This window comes from Rhea americana, unplaced genomic scaffold (genome assembly GCF_003343005.1).
Source record: "Rhea americana isolate MKP2758 unplaced genomic scaffold, rheAme1 scaffold_43, whole genome shotgun sequence".
Classification (NCBI taxonomy): Eukaryota; Metazoa; Chordata; class Aves; order Rheiformes; family Rheidae; genus Rhea; species Rhea americana.
This window is the reverse complement of record NW_028186568.1, coordinates 3,892,461-3,908,850: the sequence shown is the minus strand read 5'-3', so window position 1 is coordinate 3,908,850 and position 16,390 is coordinate 3,892,461. Positions and strand designations below refer to the sequence as shown.

At 39.9% G+C, this 16,390-nt stretch overlaps 3 protein-coding genes across 6 annotated transcripts in view; 2 read left to right on the top strand and 1 right to left on the bottom strand.

The window, feature by feature from the left end:
- FAM120B (family with sequence similarity 120 member B) overlaps positions 1–16,390 on the top strand; it is a 235,724-nt gene that overhangs the window by 133,498 nt on the left and 85,836 nt on the right. The gene's annotated exons all lie outside the window — the stretch shown is intronic.
- TBP (TATA-box binding protein) lies at positions 42–9,906 on the top strand. Of its 4 annotated transcripts, none has more exons than XM_085315508.1 (8): positions 42–152; positions 1,371–1,609; positions 2,267–2,604; positions 3,687–3,774; positions 5,737–5,828; positions 6,672–6,839; positions 7,114–7,208; positions 8,160–9,906. In XM_085315508.1, the coding sequence occupies exons 2-8, from the start codon at positions 1,556–1,558 to the stop codon at positions 8,237–8,239; spliced, it is 915 nt and encodes a 304-aa protein (XP_085171634.1). In that variant the 5' UTR covers positions 42–152; positions 1,371–1,555; the 3' UTR covers positions 8,240–9,906. The 4 variants fall into 4 exon arrangements, with proteins under 4 accessions (XP_085171634.1, XP_085171632.1, XP_085171630.1 ...); XM_085315506.1 differs by lacking the exon at positions 42–152 and adding an exon at positions 167–334; XM_085315504.1 differs by lacking the exon at positions 42–152 and adding an exon at positions 167–470.
- Positions 10,831–16,385, bottom strand: PDCD2 (programmed cell death 2; the record flags this gene model as incomplete). Its single annotated transcript, XM_085315407.1, has 5 exons — positions 10,831–11,294; positions 12,043–12,159; positions 13,172–13,287; positions 14,705–14,887; positions 16,268–16,385. Coding segments are annotated over 5 exons (714 nt in total), but the record flags the coding sequence as incomplete, so codon positions are not given.

Here is a 16,390-nt window from a genome sequence, read left to right as displayed (position 1 = left end):
GCGGCCTTCCGGGTGGGGCGGGGGGCGCGGGCGGGAAGGGCCGGGGCGACGGGGCCCGGCCTCCGAGGGCGGCGGGAGCGGCGCTGGCAGCCGCCGGGGCCCGGGGGAGGCCAGCTCGCAGCCAGGGCCCTCGCTGTGGCCCCGCTCGTGCGGTAACGGGGACCCCGGGAGGGGCTCGAGGGGGGCGGGGCCGGGGCCTTCTCGTGGGCGCCTTTTGCCTCCGGACTCTGTTCCGCGGGGAAGCGTTAGCGGAGGTCGGAGCGAGCCGTGGCTGGGGGTTGCAGGGCGGACCTCTGCGTGGGTGGTGTCCGAGCCGCGCGTCCTGGCATGCCTGGTATTTAGACTTCTTAAACAGCTGGCCTGTGGGGGAGTTGGCTTTGTTTCTTCTGGGGTAATGCTAACGCTTCTAATATTCCTCTCCCACCCCCAAGCTGCAAAATCTGGATGTTCCGTTGATACCTTCAGTCAGGGTAAATGTAATATGTCTTATGATCACAATAAAAAAAAATCCTCTTGTTGAGGGTTAATGTAATTATGAGCTGTCATAACCTTAAGAAAATAAAGTCCAAATAGGCTTTCTTCAGATTTTTGAGTGAWCTACCTCGGACTTAAAAACGACCTTGAACGTTAATATTTCTGTGCAGTAGGTAGCTAGTACCAAAAGCTATAAATTAATGATCAAAATATTTGGCAACGAGATATAACACTTAAGTTATCCATGTGCGTTGTTTGTTTCTAAAGCACCTTAACAGAGGCATAGTTTAAAAAACACAAAAGGCATTCACACGTTTCAGAAGCACACCCTAAACTGACTTTAACTTCTTTCTGTCCTTCTCATAAAGCGCATGCCATTGCTGGTTGAAACATGTTAGTGCTTTATTTTACGGAAGTGGGTTTCCTATTTCTGATTTGACTAGCAATGTTTTTCTATAGAAAAAAAATTTTGGAAGCCCAAGCCTCATAATTGCACAGGAGGAGGCTTACAAGCAATGAATGGCTTCAAGCATCTTAATGGAGTTCAAGTCTAGTTCAAGCTCTGTTTTATTTGGAAAAAGTAATGAGTTTTCAGAATGAGCATTAGCAACTTAGGTTGTTTGCAGATGAGGGTTCAGTTCTGCACACTTTTGTGTGTTCTGCTGAATCTTCAGGGCCTGCTCATATGAGGCAGGTTACCTTCCAGGAGACTTCAACWGAAGCAGACTACAAAGGTTCCTTAAAGTGCCAGAAAAAGGTTCTTCTGCAGATTGTGTATGTGCATATATTTTTATATATATTTGTACRTGGTTATCTCTTATTTAACATAGCAGCCAGTAAGTTTGCTTTTGCTTTTGTTTAGATCTTATTATCAAGACACTACTTTTCCTTTTCAGGTTTTGATTTTTTAAGCTCTCAACACACACTTCTCTGGAGCCGATGTTTTCCTAATGCTCTGAGCTTGGCTAGGAGTCTGCTTTACTGGAATGCTTTAAAGKGTTAAAAACCCTTTAGGGTTTGAAATTAATTTTAATTAATTGAAGGAAATATTTCTGGCAYCACCAAAGAAGTAACTGGGATCATGGATCAGAACAACAGCTTGCCACCCTATGCTCAAGGCTTAGCCTCCCCTCAGGTAAATGTGAATGATTTAATATGCAATTGTGATCTGAATTTCTTTGTGAAAGTGACTTTTAGTTTCTTAGATGTAATTTCTACAGCTTTTGTATTTGCAGATCTGAAAAACTATACTAGATACAGAATGATATTAGTGTAAAACTGAATTTTAAAACCATTAGTGTGTATATCCAGAAGTTTAAGAAATTTGCAAGTATATAGAGTTCTCTTGAGCTGAAACATGAGTGAGAAGATAGAAATATTAATTTTGGTGGTTGACCTTGAAACCATTTAAATTAGGTCCGTTAGATAGTCTATTACGCACTGTAGCTGTACTATGAATACCTTTGGTATCATGGGTAGAGTCTTCATTGAAACAATTGCAAGTAAAAATTGTGGGTCAGAACTGAGTATGTTTGCAAGGTAGTGTGCGAAATGCACGAACATCACTGGCTGGTGGAGAACAGTAATAGAACTGATGAGATCAGTAGAGATAGTGTTTCATTTTATAGGAGGACTGTATTTTTAGGGGCTTTTTGTTTTTAGTGAATCACTATGCCTCTGATTTGATCTGATAGATTAAATTGATTTATTTTTGAATTCCTTTAGCAAGTGTTTTTCTCTTGAAGACAAAATGGAATCAGTGGTAGTTTATTTGTTGTATTTTCTTCTGTAGGGTGCAATGACTCCAGGAATTCCAATTTTTAGCCCAATGATGCCATATGGCACAGGACTGACACCGCAGCCTGTCCAGAGCACCAACAGTCTGTCCATCCTGGAAGAACAGCAGCGGCAGCAGCAGCAACAGCAGCAGCAAGCAGCGCAGCAATCTACATCACAGCAAGCAACGCAGGGCACGTCCGGTCAAACGCCCCAGCTCTTCCACTCACAGACTCTTACCACGGCCCCTTTACCAGGAACCACACCTCTGTACCCCTCTCCGATGACTCCAATGACTCCAATAACTCCTGCAACACCGGCATCCGAGAGCTCTGGGATAGTGCCACAGCTACAGTGAGTGTGCCATATGCTGGCACAGTATGTCCTTTCTCAAGTAGCTCTTTAAAGACTTGGGACCAAAAGCCCATCAGGAATTGAGTACCGTGTCTCTGTGGGAAGAAAGGTCCTCAGTATTCATTTAACATATTTTTTAAAGCTGAGCTTCTGTTACTAAGCCACTTAGTAATAGAAATCGGGTTTTAGTGATTTGTAAACTATATATCCTTTATTTAAGCACCCAAGTGTAGAATGTCGTACATGTCTTTGTTTAGCAGAATCTAACTTCAGCCTAGTGCACTCTAGATATTAAACTGAATACATTTACTATCACAGTTGAAAAGAAACTAAAAGGGTAGAGGGGAAGAAACTGTCTGGCAACTAGAGCTGAAATTGTCCTTAATATTCCACATTCTGTTTTCTAGTTCATTAGTATAGCTGAGTTTGTGATTAGGGAAGAACACACAGAGCTAGTGCTCTAGGTTCAGTTATGAAAGTATTTTCAGTGAGCTTTAGCTGTAAAGAGACTTATATGTCAAATTATGGAAGGTCCAAAGAGAATGAAGGTGAATTTTGCGTGGAAGAGTGGTTCCTAGTTTTTATTCCACTGAGGACCTTTAGGTTGCAGAGTTTTSCTATAAAACAAGTTGCAAAGGATCTTAAGTTTCCTAGATGGCATCTTTTTATCATATAGCAATGGGCTTCACTTCTGGATTCATTCCTGCTTAGTCCTGCACCCGTTCAGAATATTACCTTTCTTGCTTCTTAAAGGGCATACCAAGGAAAATTTCAAGTAGTGTTATTGCTGCCTCATCTTTTCCTGTTCCTAGCAGCTCCCCTGATTGTGGCAGCGACTCTTAATCTCAAGAGTTTTTCCTACCAAACTGAAGTAGAGACTTGTCTCATGAGACATTTTTCATAATAGCTGGCAGAACAGAGGAGTTGATACTCATGTTCTAGGAGCAACTGCTCTAACTACCCTAAAAAAGGCATTTCTTTTGAGTATAAAACAAATCATACATGATTAACAGTGGGGAAAGCTTGCATTTTTTTAAACTTACTTATTTTCTGATTAATACATTTCTCTGAAATATCTTCAGGAATATTGTTTCCACGGTTAATCTTGGTTGCAAACTTGACCTAAAAACCATTGCGCTTCGTGCCCGAAATGCTGAATATAACCCCAAGGTAAGAGATGGATTTCAACATATAAGAGGTATGACAAAGGCATAGGTTTTGACTGTACTTTGCTGTCATAGCTAGTTTGAAAAACCATCCTCCTATACATGCAGTTTTATACTAGTGCTTAAGAAAAGATCTTTAATAAGCTCATACAGCTGTGTTTTTTACTAGAGCGTATTTTATTATTTTTAGAAAGAACATATTTATGAAGAACCTAACTGACAGTGTAATACACTGACAAAGTTTTTGGATGTAGAACTCACCTCAACTACTGCTTACATGGACATGTTTGTTAGTTGTGGCCAGAAAGTTCATATTAGCCTGAAATATCTGATGATGTTACTTACCCCCTAAAAAGGAGAAACGAAGGAAGAATTCAGTTCCTGTGCTGCTGCCAGAGCCATGGCTGTTCTGTGTGCTATGGCTTCCTCTGCCTGGCTGCTCCCCTGGAATTCTTGTGGCTGCACCACAGTAACTGGGTTTTTTACAGTCTCACTTCCCCTTTGAGCTCCACTCCTTCATGTTATCCCACAACGCTCCCAGCGTCTTCCCAGCCGTGATGGTTACATTTGGTGGAAGAGCAAAATGAAGCTGATCTTTGCCTGTCTATATCAAAGTGATCCACTGTTTCTAAACAGCAGTTTTGGAAAACTGATGATTAACTTTGGAGGATTTTTTTTTTAGCTTGGAAAAGTGAAAAGTGAACAGCAACAGAGGCCCTGGAGCATTGAATCAGAAAAATTATGTTGCTTCATTTTTCTTTCACTTGGCTCTTCTTTGAAAAGTTACCTTTGCAGCCACAGTTAGACACTATTTTTAATGAAAGATTAGATGCTGTATAATTGAACTGACTTACCTTGTGAAGGCTTCAGTTTTCTTTGGGTGTATGTTTGTTGTTTTATTTCATTTTAATAATGTAGGATTTTGCTACAGTGTACCTGAACTCAGCTCTCAGAGATTAAAGGCAGGCATGCAGGTATATGTAAGAAATACGTTTATATCAATGGTTATGTTACATAATTGCATGTGAGTAAGATTTGAATGCAGCAAGCAATTGAGCCTGTTGCAGTAATTCTTAAGTTACGGAGTAGATGGCTGTGTAAAACTTGTAGGTTGAAATGATCAATATGAAATGCTGTTTTCCACAGCAGGGAGAAAGGATTATGTAATGCACGCCTGACTTTTAGTCAGTACATTTAGCTATCAAAAAGATGTTGCTTGGCTGTATCATTTAAGCCATAGTTTGACAAATGTGTTATTAGCCCACGCTACTTCCATAATTATGTCAGCTGAAGAGTTTATGGGGCTGCATGATGAGCTGGTCCAGGTTAAATATAACAGGCAGACATGTGTGTGTGAGTGTATACCAAGCCTAGTTTTCAGCATATCTTGCTTTCAAAGAGTTTGAGAGTATTTGTAAATGGAGGTAAAGGTGCTTAAAATGAAAAGCTAGAGCAAACTGGGCTGCCATGTTTTACTGGGGTAGTTCAGGTGACTTCCATTTCCAACGAGCATGGCTTCTGAGTTTCATTTCCGGGTGTTCTGTTAGCAATGTTCTAACACCGTCCAATTTTTTTAAGATACAAAAGTAGATCAAAAAACACTTGCATGTAGTCTTTCATCCTGCTTACAACAGATCAAATCTGAGGACGTGGGGATGAAGGCTTAATTTTTCAGGTGTAGTCTTCTCTATATTGCAAATATTAGCATTATTTATACATAGTATGGACAGTAATGGGATATGAGCTTAGTAAAATAGGAATGTAAGGGAAAATACCATTCCTGTCTGACTCTACCTCTAAGTGTATGTATTTGAAGCTACTTGAATTATTCCAATCATGCATGATCCATATTGGATGTAGTATTTCTGTGAAATACAATATAAAATGCTACTGAGAATATGCAGATTTGGAATATGCAAATTATTGCAGCAATATATCACTAATAGTTTCAAGTTTTACATTTCAGCGGTTTGCTGCTGTTATTATGAGAATAAGAGAACCTCGTACTACTGCACTTATATTCAGCTCTGGAAAAATGGTGTGCACAGGAGCAAAAAGGTATGCATATAAGAAAACTAATTCAGACTGTCTTTCCACTCTAACAAAGTGGTTTAGAAACACTATTATTTGTACCCATGCTGCTTCCCAAGCTCCTTATTTTGCCAGGAGATTCAAGTCTTTGGTCCCTGCGATCTGATCTGTTCTTAACATGATCAGTGAGGCGTAAGAATTGAAAACCAAACATAAGCTTAACTCCATTGGGCAGGAGAGAAATTCTGGTCCTTGTTCCTTTCATTTGAATTCATTCAGGAATCCAAAAGGAACAAGTTAATGAGCAGAGGTGAATGAACAGAGCTATACAGGAAATACTTTCCCTGCCTGGTAACACTTGAAGTTCAAATTGTCTTCTACTACCTTAGAACCAACCAGAGATTTTCAGCTGTTTACAAAACCGAAGCAAACTGAGTTCTGCCATAGCAAGTAAGGCCATGCAGTTGTGATAAACCCAGGCTTGAGTGCCTTACAGAGGAGTTTTGCAGGTTTTCTGTAGGAACATGCATTTTCCAGCAGTAGTTCAAAGTTGTTCTACACTGAAGCCTGAAGAAAAAGTTTTGGCTTATTAGAGGGACTTACACAGATATTCTAAGAGTGTAAATGATATAGTTTTACCTTACAGTATTCTGCCTCGTAGACAGTGAGTACATTAATCACATACGGGATCTTAGTGTCAAAATTAGAGTGCAAGTCAATGTTAGTTGTTAATTTTGGATGTAAAAATTTGGCTTATGATCTTCCTCACTGCTCCTCTCGTTATTTAACACGGATAAATATTTGTAACGTAATGCAGTTTGCCTCAAGTAATACTAAGGGAATAACACGGATGTCCTTTTCTCCCTTCAGTGAAGAGCAGTCCAGACTGGCAGCAAGGAAGTATGCTAGAGTTGTCCAGAAGTTGGGTTTTCCAGCAAAATTTTTGGATTTTAAAATTCAGAATATGGTGGGGAGCTGTGATGTGAAATTTCCCATCAGATTAGAAGGATTGGTACTTACACATCAGCAGTTCAGCAGGTAAATAAAGGCTTGCTTATGTTTCATTCTTGCTATGTACTTGACCAGCTAGAGAGTGGCATCTGTTCAGACTGTTCCCTTGCACCAGAGGGAAATCAGCATCTTTGTTTCCATCACTGCCTTTCTTCTGGTGTAATTATGTTGCCCAATGTAAACCCAAATGTTGGTAAAGCCCACATCTGCTCTGTCCATTCCTACAGCCCAACAGGTGAAAGACTGGGACATCTATCTGYCAGTGTGTTTGTACGATCAGTGTCACTCTCTTCTCTTACAGCTATGAGCCGGAATTGTTTCCTGGCTTAATCTACAGAATGATCAAGCCAAGAATTGTTCTGCTTATTTTTGTTTCTGGAAAAGTGGTTTTAACTGGTAAGTCAAGACAGTATCTTATTCCAGTAGGTTAGATTTAGATTGTATTACACAGAACACATAATGGCATCAAAAGTATGTATCTTGCTAGTTGCTTTTCTTTAGAGGTGATGGTACAGAGAAAGAGCAGATTGTGCAGTGCTCTGTGGATGAGAACCAAACCAAATATACTTGGGTAAATTCATATAACCAGTGATCATGATGTCTCATCAAGTTTACAGGTGCCCAAAAAGCCATAAGAGCACAGATTTAACTTCTCTGGCAAAATCTGAAGATGTGCTTCTGTGAAGACGTGCTTCTATGCACATCTAGTGGTAGCTGTGACTAGGCTAGCTGTTCTTTGACAGCTTGTCTGGAGCCTGCTGGCATTCTCCTCTGATGCAACAGCTGAGGAAGGGAAGACACTCGCCCTTTGGCACTCCAAGCACACCCTTCATTTCCCCTCTTGCAGAGGCTCACTATGTAGAAAAAAAATGCAAGACTTGCATACCAAAGGCGCATGTCCCATGGCGAGTGGCACACCTCTGAAACCACCTCTGTTTCCAGACCTTGTTCCCAGTGTTCATACTCTTGAAAAAAGCTCCACAGGTTAAAAGCCTTTCTTTGGAAATATCCTGTGGGGCTGTGCCTTGCAATTGGGCCTCTTCAAGAACTTCTGTATAGGAATGTTATTTGCAAGTCTAGCATAGACACTAAGATGCTAATGAAAGTCCTGTTCAAAGTTTGTCAGTTATCAGAATAAATAGTGAGAAGGCTGATAATGTGTGGTTTATACAAAATGTGTAGAAAATGTATCAATTAGTAAAAACAGGGACTCATATATATGTGCGTGTATAATACGTATCTATATATGCATAGGATTTATGTAAAAGTGAAGTATTAAGGTAAGCACTATGAACCTAAGTATTTGACTAGAGAAAGATACTGAATGACTTCACTCCTTTTTTCTAGGTGCTAAAGTTCGAGCAGAAATCTATGAAGCATTTGAAAACATCTATCCTATTTTAAAGGGATTCAGAAAGACAACGTAACAGTTTCTACGAAATTCGGCGAAATCAGGGGTACATTTTAAAAGGTATATGGCACAGCAGTAACAAGAGATGGACTTTCATTGAAACTGCAACACCAGGACTTGGACTGTTTCCCAGTTAGTGCCTATTTCCCTGATACTCAAGGGGAATTGTATTATTGATTACRTCTACTGAGTTACTGTGAGTTGCTTTACTGGGCTGTTCCTGGAGCAGTCTCTCCAAGTTTTATTTATAATCTAGCTTTTAAATAGTTTTAACGCCAGTTCTATTAATAGAAAATCCGTAMGTTGGTTTGAAAGACAAATGCAACCATGTCACTCAGTGTATAAACCACTTAAATTGCCATGTATATATGTTTTAACTTCCTTCCATAAAACCATGATTTTTATAATTTTCAGAACTTAAGCTTTTAAATTTTTTCAATTTTAATTTTTTTTTGGTGCCAGACATTCCCTCATTCCAGTGTTAAGCAAGACAGAATAAATTTATTAATGAAAATGGTTCACTGTACATATATATATATATATATACATACATATATATACACACACACACACTTCCTCTTCCTCCCCTTCAGCCCCACATGTACAATAAACCCTGTTTATACAAGTATGGGAACTGTCTTAATGAATTTTAAAATTACCCAACCAGTAGAGTGAAATATATTGAAAACTTTTTCAATTTGATCCAATTTTTTCAAAAGCACATACACTACTGTAGATGACTTGTCATTTTGAGAAAACCTCAAGTGTTCTGGCTTGCTTACCAGCAGTCATATCCTTGGCAACATCTTGCTTGGTATTTCTAGTATCTTATAGTAAAGGAGATTACAGTATCAAGAAGTTCCTGTTTAAGTATGTATTACTTCTCCTTCAACAGATGGGATTTATGCAAATCATAAATAGCTATGTTTGATTGAATCGTAACAAGAGACTTCTGCTTAGCTTCTAGGATTTCTTTAAATTACTACCTTTGTATTTTACAAATCTCACTATATTAGTGTTCCTGTAAAATGTCAAAGCCCCTCCAAAMAGTCAGTATGTACATAATCTTCCCTTTGGACTGTACTTGAAGCTTAACAGGCTGAGAACTAAAAATAAATTGTGTTTTTTCCTCCTGTGCATTTCCAGTAATAGAAACCTTTCTATGACTTCCAGATTCTTTCAAACAGCTTTTATCTAAAACTAACCCAAATGTAACTATGGTCTCTTTAGTTAACTACATCTTGTGTTGCATCTCAGACAAGATGAAGCTATGCCTGGCTTTGCACCCCCTCCATCTGCAAATCCTGACTGAACTTAACTCTTAGGCTTCTCTGCTTCCTGCAGTGGCTTGCTTACACAGTTGTGTCTGGGGTTTTTAGCAACTGATTTTTATTGATCTTAACAGAAAGATGGTGGTTAGTAATGTACCTTTGTTAGGGTAAGTAAGTTCAAGATGCTGCTGCTGATGCAGTATTCAGGTACTGCAGCAATTTGTGCTGTTTGAGTCAGTGAACATTCCTGAATTCTCTTGAACATGACAACTGTGTCACCGTCCCTGCTTTTGCATGATTCCATGTGTACAACTGTTACCACCTACTCTGCAAAATTTTGCAAACTTTGCCAGGAAATTGTTGAGCCTTGAATAACTCAAGGATGGTTTCTATTAAAATCAGTTGAGCTATAGTAGTTGTATACGTTTTGTTGCCTGGTCTGTTAACTGCACCATGTGTTAAAAACCTCCCTTTTAGAAATTAAGTTCTAGGATGATCAGACAGCTTACATTTAAAGCATACCCTGCCTGCTCACTAGAGTATTTCCACCAGCTGAAATGGCAGAAATAAAACAACCTGGAAGTCCTAAAAGAAAAAGTCATAWAACAACAGTGGGCCCTGGGCTTACATAAAATCAGCACTGGAATTGCTTGTGAGCAGGCACRAATGCTTTAAGCACAGTAAGAGAGTATGTAACTGAGGTAAATACTACACCCAGGAAAAAAAAAATCTTTTCAATTAAGTAGCTATAGCCATATCAATAGTTAAATAACTGTCACACTAGATTCAGTGGGGTGGTATTTTTTTTCTCATGCCTCAGCTCTAGGGCAGTCAAATATCAGAGCAACCTTTGCAGAGGATAGTTGTTTTTAAACTGCACCAATGATGGAAGACTTACTTAAAGTACAATTTAGCTTGAAAAATCTACTGCTACATGTAGTAAGCAACAAGAAAAAACATGTTCTACTAGAGCAACCTTGGTTTAAACCATTATTATATCAGACAGTCTAATGCAAAGTAGAGTGTTAAAACTCTGTTACTGGTCCTAAGTCAGATAAAACACAGGAACAATTTTGGTGCATTTTATTCTGAAATACTACTGAACCATAGAGTGTAATAGCTGCTACCAGTTTACTCAGTGTAAGAGCAGCAGATTTAAGTTATGTACTGAAAGGCCGGGCACCCTTAATTTRTGTTAGCTAAGACTTCTGCACATCTCCTGACCATCAGCACTCTGTGATCCCAGAGTAGTCTGCTTTCTCTGTGAATTAATTTTTGCACAGCAAAGAAAATCTTGACAGACAACCATTCAACTTCAGTCACTGACAAAGGACACTTCTACCAATCCAAGTKTTTCATCTTTATTTAAACATTCAGAACTATGCTGTATGATATGATACAAGATTTGAGCTGAAATTTACTGAAAAATAGCATCTGGTTTCAGCAGCAGGCTGAAGTAAAACGTTCCACTGGAACTGAAGAAAGCAGCTGCCAAAGTCCACTTTTTTCAATATTTTTTATCGCTGTTACAAAATATCAGTGACATCAGTTCAGTTACCTGTTTGCAAAGTACACAGATGCACTGAAACAAGGAAAAGTATTAGATTTAGATGATTCAACTTAGTAACATGGTGGAAGTTGCATGGAACCTGCAGAGAAGTCTTGTTTCCATATGAACTCCTCAGTGTACTGATTCCCCTCATTACAGTTATTGGCACATGTGTACACCACCAGTGTGCCCCAGTCAATACTCTCTCCAAGACTGTCAACCTTCAGGTGGTTCAAGAGCTGTGGCATAATCTTCAAAGAAAAACAAGACTTTAGGGACATCTCACAACCAACTCCCTACCTTCTCACCATTTCTCTTCCCCTAGGAAAGTCCTGCCTTCATTTATGTTCTCTCATACCAATATCCCAGTCAAAAACTTACTAAACAACAAGGCAGTTCAAAAWAAATATATTTGGAATCCCTCAAACATTGTAGTCAATGCACAAGAAATCAAATGCATGGCTCTACTTATTTTTTTTTAAGGAGTAATAAACAGCTTCAGTAAAAGCACACATCTATTTTTAAAACATTCTCCTACAGAAGTTCCATTTGACTRTTGTCTGATTTATAAACAAACTCTATTTGAAAGCATCTTCATAACTAATATTGTCTTTTCATAACATGAAGTGTACTCCCTGTRCAGACACTTGTTGCATCCAAAATTCTACACCTGGATACTTCCATCTGGGCATATTCCCAGTTCACATCCTGAAATGGTTCTCTTCAAAAGAAACGAGATTGCTACGACTTACAAGAGAGTTCCCTAGCCACAACTGCACCATTTCATGGATCAAATTGCAAGGATCAAACCCTACTTTCTATATGTTAAAGTCCTACAAGAAGGAGCAGTTACACTAGTAAACAAGGTCTCTATACAGTTCAGCATAGGTGTGTGGCAACTTTAACTATCTCATTCTAATTATAAGCCTGTATCTATAAAATTAAACCTGTTAAGTGTGAACTACAGTACCTATATTACCTTTAGATGAAATTACATACCTGGAATTCAAATATCCTTTTGGCACCACATGAGCAATTTGGAATATCCTTTTCTTCAGGAATATTTTCACTTGACACCCAAATGGGGCCTTCTCCTCCTCGGCAGTATCTAATAATCTGAAATGGAGTAGGAGTTTAAGTTCTCAAGACTGTCCTTTTCAGCTTGGTATAAAATTGGTATTTACTGACATACACAAAGCTGTAAGATGGATGCAGATGAAAGTCAGTTCTTCCCCATGGCCTAAATGGGAGGGGATTGCCTTAATGTTCAAGTTGGAGGTATTTTCGGACATTCGTATCCTTTGTTGTTTCATTATTATTTAAATATTTATCTAGAAAATGAGGCATTAACAACAACAGGACATTGATGCAGGTCAGCTAGTATGTGCAGTATGTCAGAGGAAGATGATGCACCTACCCTAGGCAGAGGATTGAACAGAATGAAAGTATCCTAACTTTCTGAGTAGCCAACCTAATCCCTGAGCTACCAGGTAAGATATGGCAAGAATCTCTTTTTTTGCACCCCTTTTGTAGATCTAGGTCTGTATTATGTCTGACAGTATTTTTTTTTTTTTTATTTTTTTGTGGCGGCAAAAAATAGTTCGGGACGGAACATTTTTTGTACTAGTTAAAAATTTAAACCCATCACTCACTCAGCCTCGCAAAAACCAAACCAACTCCCATGTGTCAAATGACACTTGTGTCACTCTCACCCGCAACTGGTAAGAGTGACATAGCTCTTCTCTCAGTTTTGGTGCTGGTGAGAAGGAAAGCAAACCGGGCCAAAGGCCAGGGTTCACAAGAAGGTGGCAGAAGGAGAGCGATGCTTCCTCTTTTGCCAGAGCCGCAGGACAGGACAACAGATGCTCCCCTCATGTTGGCTTTAACGCTGCTGTGCCTGGTCATCCTGAACAATTTCTGTCCAAGTTAGATGAGGTGATGCTAAATTCATGCTTCGTCATGAATCAAGTTCTGCATCTAAAGTATGGTAGCATGTGTTGGTTAAAGCATGCAGAGGATGCTGAGGTATCCCCACAGCCATTTCTTCCTGCAGGTATGCAAGGCCGTGAAACATTTTACAGATGCAGCTGAATGCTGCATGAGAACTTATTTGCTCCCGTCTTCTGACCTGCTCTGGTTCTGCAGCTATTCGGTCCTTAAACTTTTGGAAGATTTTGTCGTCTTCACTCTCATGTTTTGCCAATGCTTCCAATGTCTCTTCATCTAAGGATTCCAACGCTTCACCTAAGCAAGAAAAAGCCCCCCAAAAGATTACTAGCTAACACAAGATGGCAGCAAATTAAAACCAGTATTGYATCTATAAGTGCATTTTGCCCTTCAGGATCACTCCCGGGGTAACATCAAAGACATTTTCTTATCTTTCTGAAAAATACAAAACTCAGTCATGCACCCATCCATTCATCAGTTTTTGTAGCATTTTAAACATTTCAATCCTGTAATGTTAGAAAGGGAGGGAGAGGAGTCAATTTACCAAAGTTTATGGCCCTCCAGTGCGGAACACTGAAACTGCTGAACCTTCTGAATCCAACACCTGAAAAGGCCACCTGAGCTGTGTGYGTGCCAGAGTAAGTTTCCATCACTGAAAGGTTTATCTGTTGTACCCCTGCCACAGCACACCCCAGCTCACATCTTTGTGGAGCACTTAGCAGTCTCTAGACAGCTTTAGACCTCAGTAAGATTCAGCTGGGAACYAGCCATGTTTCCCTGTAACACCACACACTTCTACACCCTGGCTCCATGCAAAGCCTCTGTGGTGGGGAGCTGAAAACACATCAGTAGTGCTTTAGGGAAAAGGCCTAGACTTCAGATTCTTAAGGTCAGTTAAGGTCTCYTTAAAGCAGTTTTCCTCTAGCACAGACAAGGAGGTTCATTAAATATTTTTCATAAGGTTTAATCAGATGACGCCAAACCCATTTAACTTAATCTCTGGTTTCCAACAGTGACCAGAAGCAGACACTCAGCAGACCTATTTTTCTCACTTGAGAGAAGCTCACAGCAATGCAGTATGCTCCAGCTATTTGCAGCTGGACCGCAGCAACAGCTGCTCTGACAGCTCTGAAGGGTTTGAGGGGGAGCCATTAGGGGAGAGTGGTTATGACTCTACCTGAACCAAATGCCCGAACCAACAATTCTGACCTCCACATGGCTGTAAGGCAATAGCTGCAGCACTCATTATACCTTGTAMGAAAAATACATTTGTTTTAAACCTGCTACCTGATACTTGATGTCTCCTAGTTCTTGTATTAAGAAAGAGTAAATAACAGAAGTATTTTCAAGTAACCTCATTGAATAAAACTTACAGATCAATAGATAGCAGGAGAATTTGATGCTACCAATCTAGAACAGTAATTCAAGACTATGAAGCTAGTCATGCTTATACCCATTGCTCAGCAAGTCTCCCACCAAAAGCAACTTRTATTATGGGACAGACTCATGCAAGACAGTAGCACATAACAACAAGCTACAGTTAACAGGAGTAGCTTAGCCATGGAAGCTGTTTTTTGTTTGCATCACAGACAACCACAGATTAGCTTTTTGTCACAGGTAGTTTACAATGAACCCTTTAAAATCAATTTGTATTCTACAGATGCAATACAGGCTGCACCAGGAAGAATTTCAGGCAGCATCACTTATTTCTTACTTGCACTGCCTGTAGCTTTGAGTTCCTCTTGTTTGTCTGAGTTCTCTGATGTATCCACAGCTGCTTCTTTGTCATCAGGATCTACACTGCCATCAGCAGGAGATTCTGGTTCCTCAGGTTCTATCAAAATTTCAAGTTCTGGAAAAAGGAATTCATTATGGTCTGGAACTGCATCCGAATCATCTGCAAAAACAGAAAGTAGATACTATTTCACAACGTCATCTCATATTTCAAGTTCTTCTCCCAGAAGTAGCTACTTAAAAATACAGCACAAATATTGCAAGAGCAAAAAGGATTGAYGTCGCTGCTAAGAAGGATCTGACAATAAAGAGGAGGCAGATTTGGTTTTAGGCACAGTAGAAAACTACAATAGGTGACTAGTTGGTTTCAACCTTTGTAAATCCATATGACAAAGGACAGACTGAATAGTGTTATGAGTTGCATTTGAAAAGGAAAAAAATCCTACAGTTCTACAGCTCTGTATTACACCTCATTCTAATTAGCATATTCACAGAAGACAAGCATGCAACCAATGCCTTACTACCATRCCATTTTTCTTATTCTTCCTTTGTATTTTGTGATCAAAGTTTTTTAAAAATGCATCAAGTGTTTCTCTAAGAATGAGGGGATAATTAAACGTTTTTACATGTTTCAAWTTTTCACTGTTTAAATGAAATGTTGCAAACATCTGGCCCATAACTTGATTTGCCTAATTTCAATTTCTACCTACTGCTTATTTCCACTTCTCATAGTCAACATTTAGGGACTAGCATCYTGCAACATATATACAGAGACACCTCACACACCAAATTTCATTGTACCATTATTAACCTGATACTTCTAAAGCCAAAAAAGAAATTTCAATAAAATCATGAACTACAGCAGGCATCTAGCTGTAATTTTTCACTACTTATTCCTTTAACTATTAGCAAACAAACAGATATGAGAACAATACAGTGGATCAGGGGATGGCTTAAAGAAAAAGCTCTAAAATAGCACACTTGTAAAAGATACTTTTCTTATCCACTGACCTTCACAGTATCCTTTTAGGTGTCAATTTTGTATGCTCCTTTACAGTTTATGAATAAGCCATCTTAAAAGTAACCTGCAAAGGGAAAAAATAAGTTTATGTCCTTTAAGTTTTTTATGATATAAGAAAGCCAGAAAGAGGTCTTTGTGTGCTCTAAAGTTATTAGCTTTCCAGGAAACACAGAGATCCCAATTCTTGTTATTGAAGTAAAATTCTAACAGAAGAAAAGCTTCTGAATCATTCATGGTTTCTTTGCAAATCACAAAACAACGTAAAAGACATAAGCTGCTTTTTTTCCCCTTTCCTTTGCAGGCCCTTACACCACTAAGTAACGAACCCTGGCACGCTGTRAGAGCACTGCTGGCTTTGCAATAGCAGCACTTCTTACCGAGCAAACAGCACGCGCCGACACCTGCACGCTGACCCAGCGCACAGACACCTCTCCCCTAGCGCCGCGGCTCCGTTCGCAAGTACCGCTTGACGGCTCGTCACYGCACCAAGCTTTTCGCTTAGTCGCCCCGCGGCGGGCTCACCTGTGGCGCCGGGCTGCCCGCAGGCCCGCCGGTGCCCCCGCCGCCAGTCCAGGGCCTGGTGCTCGGGGCCGCAGTAGGCAGCGCAGCGGCAGCGCCCGCAGACGCGGGGCCCCAGGCAGCCGC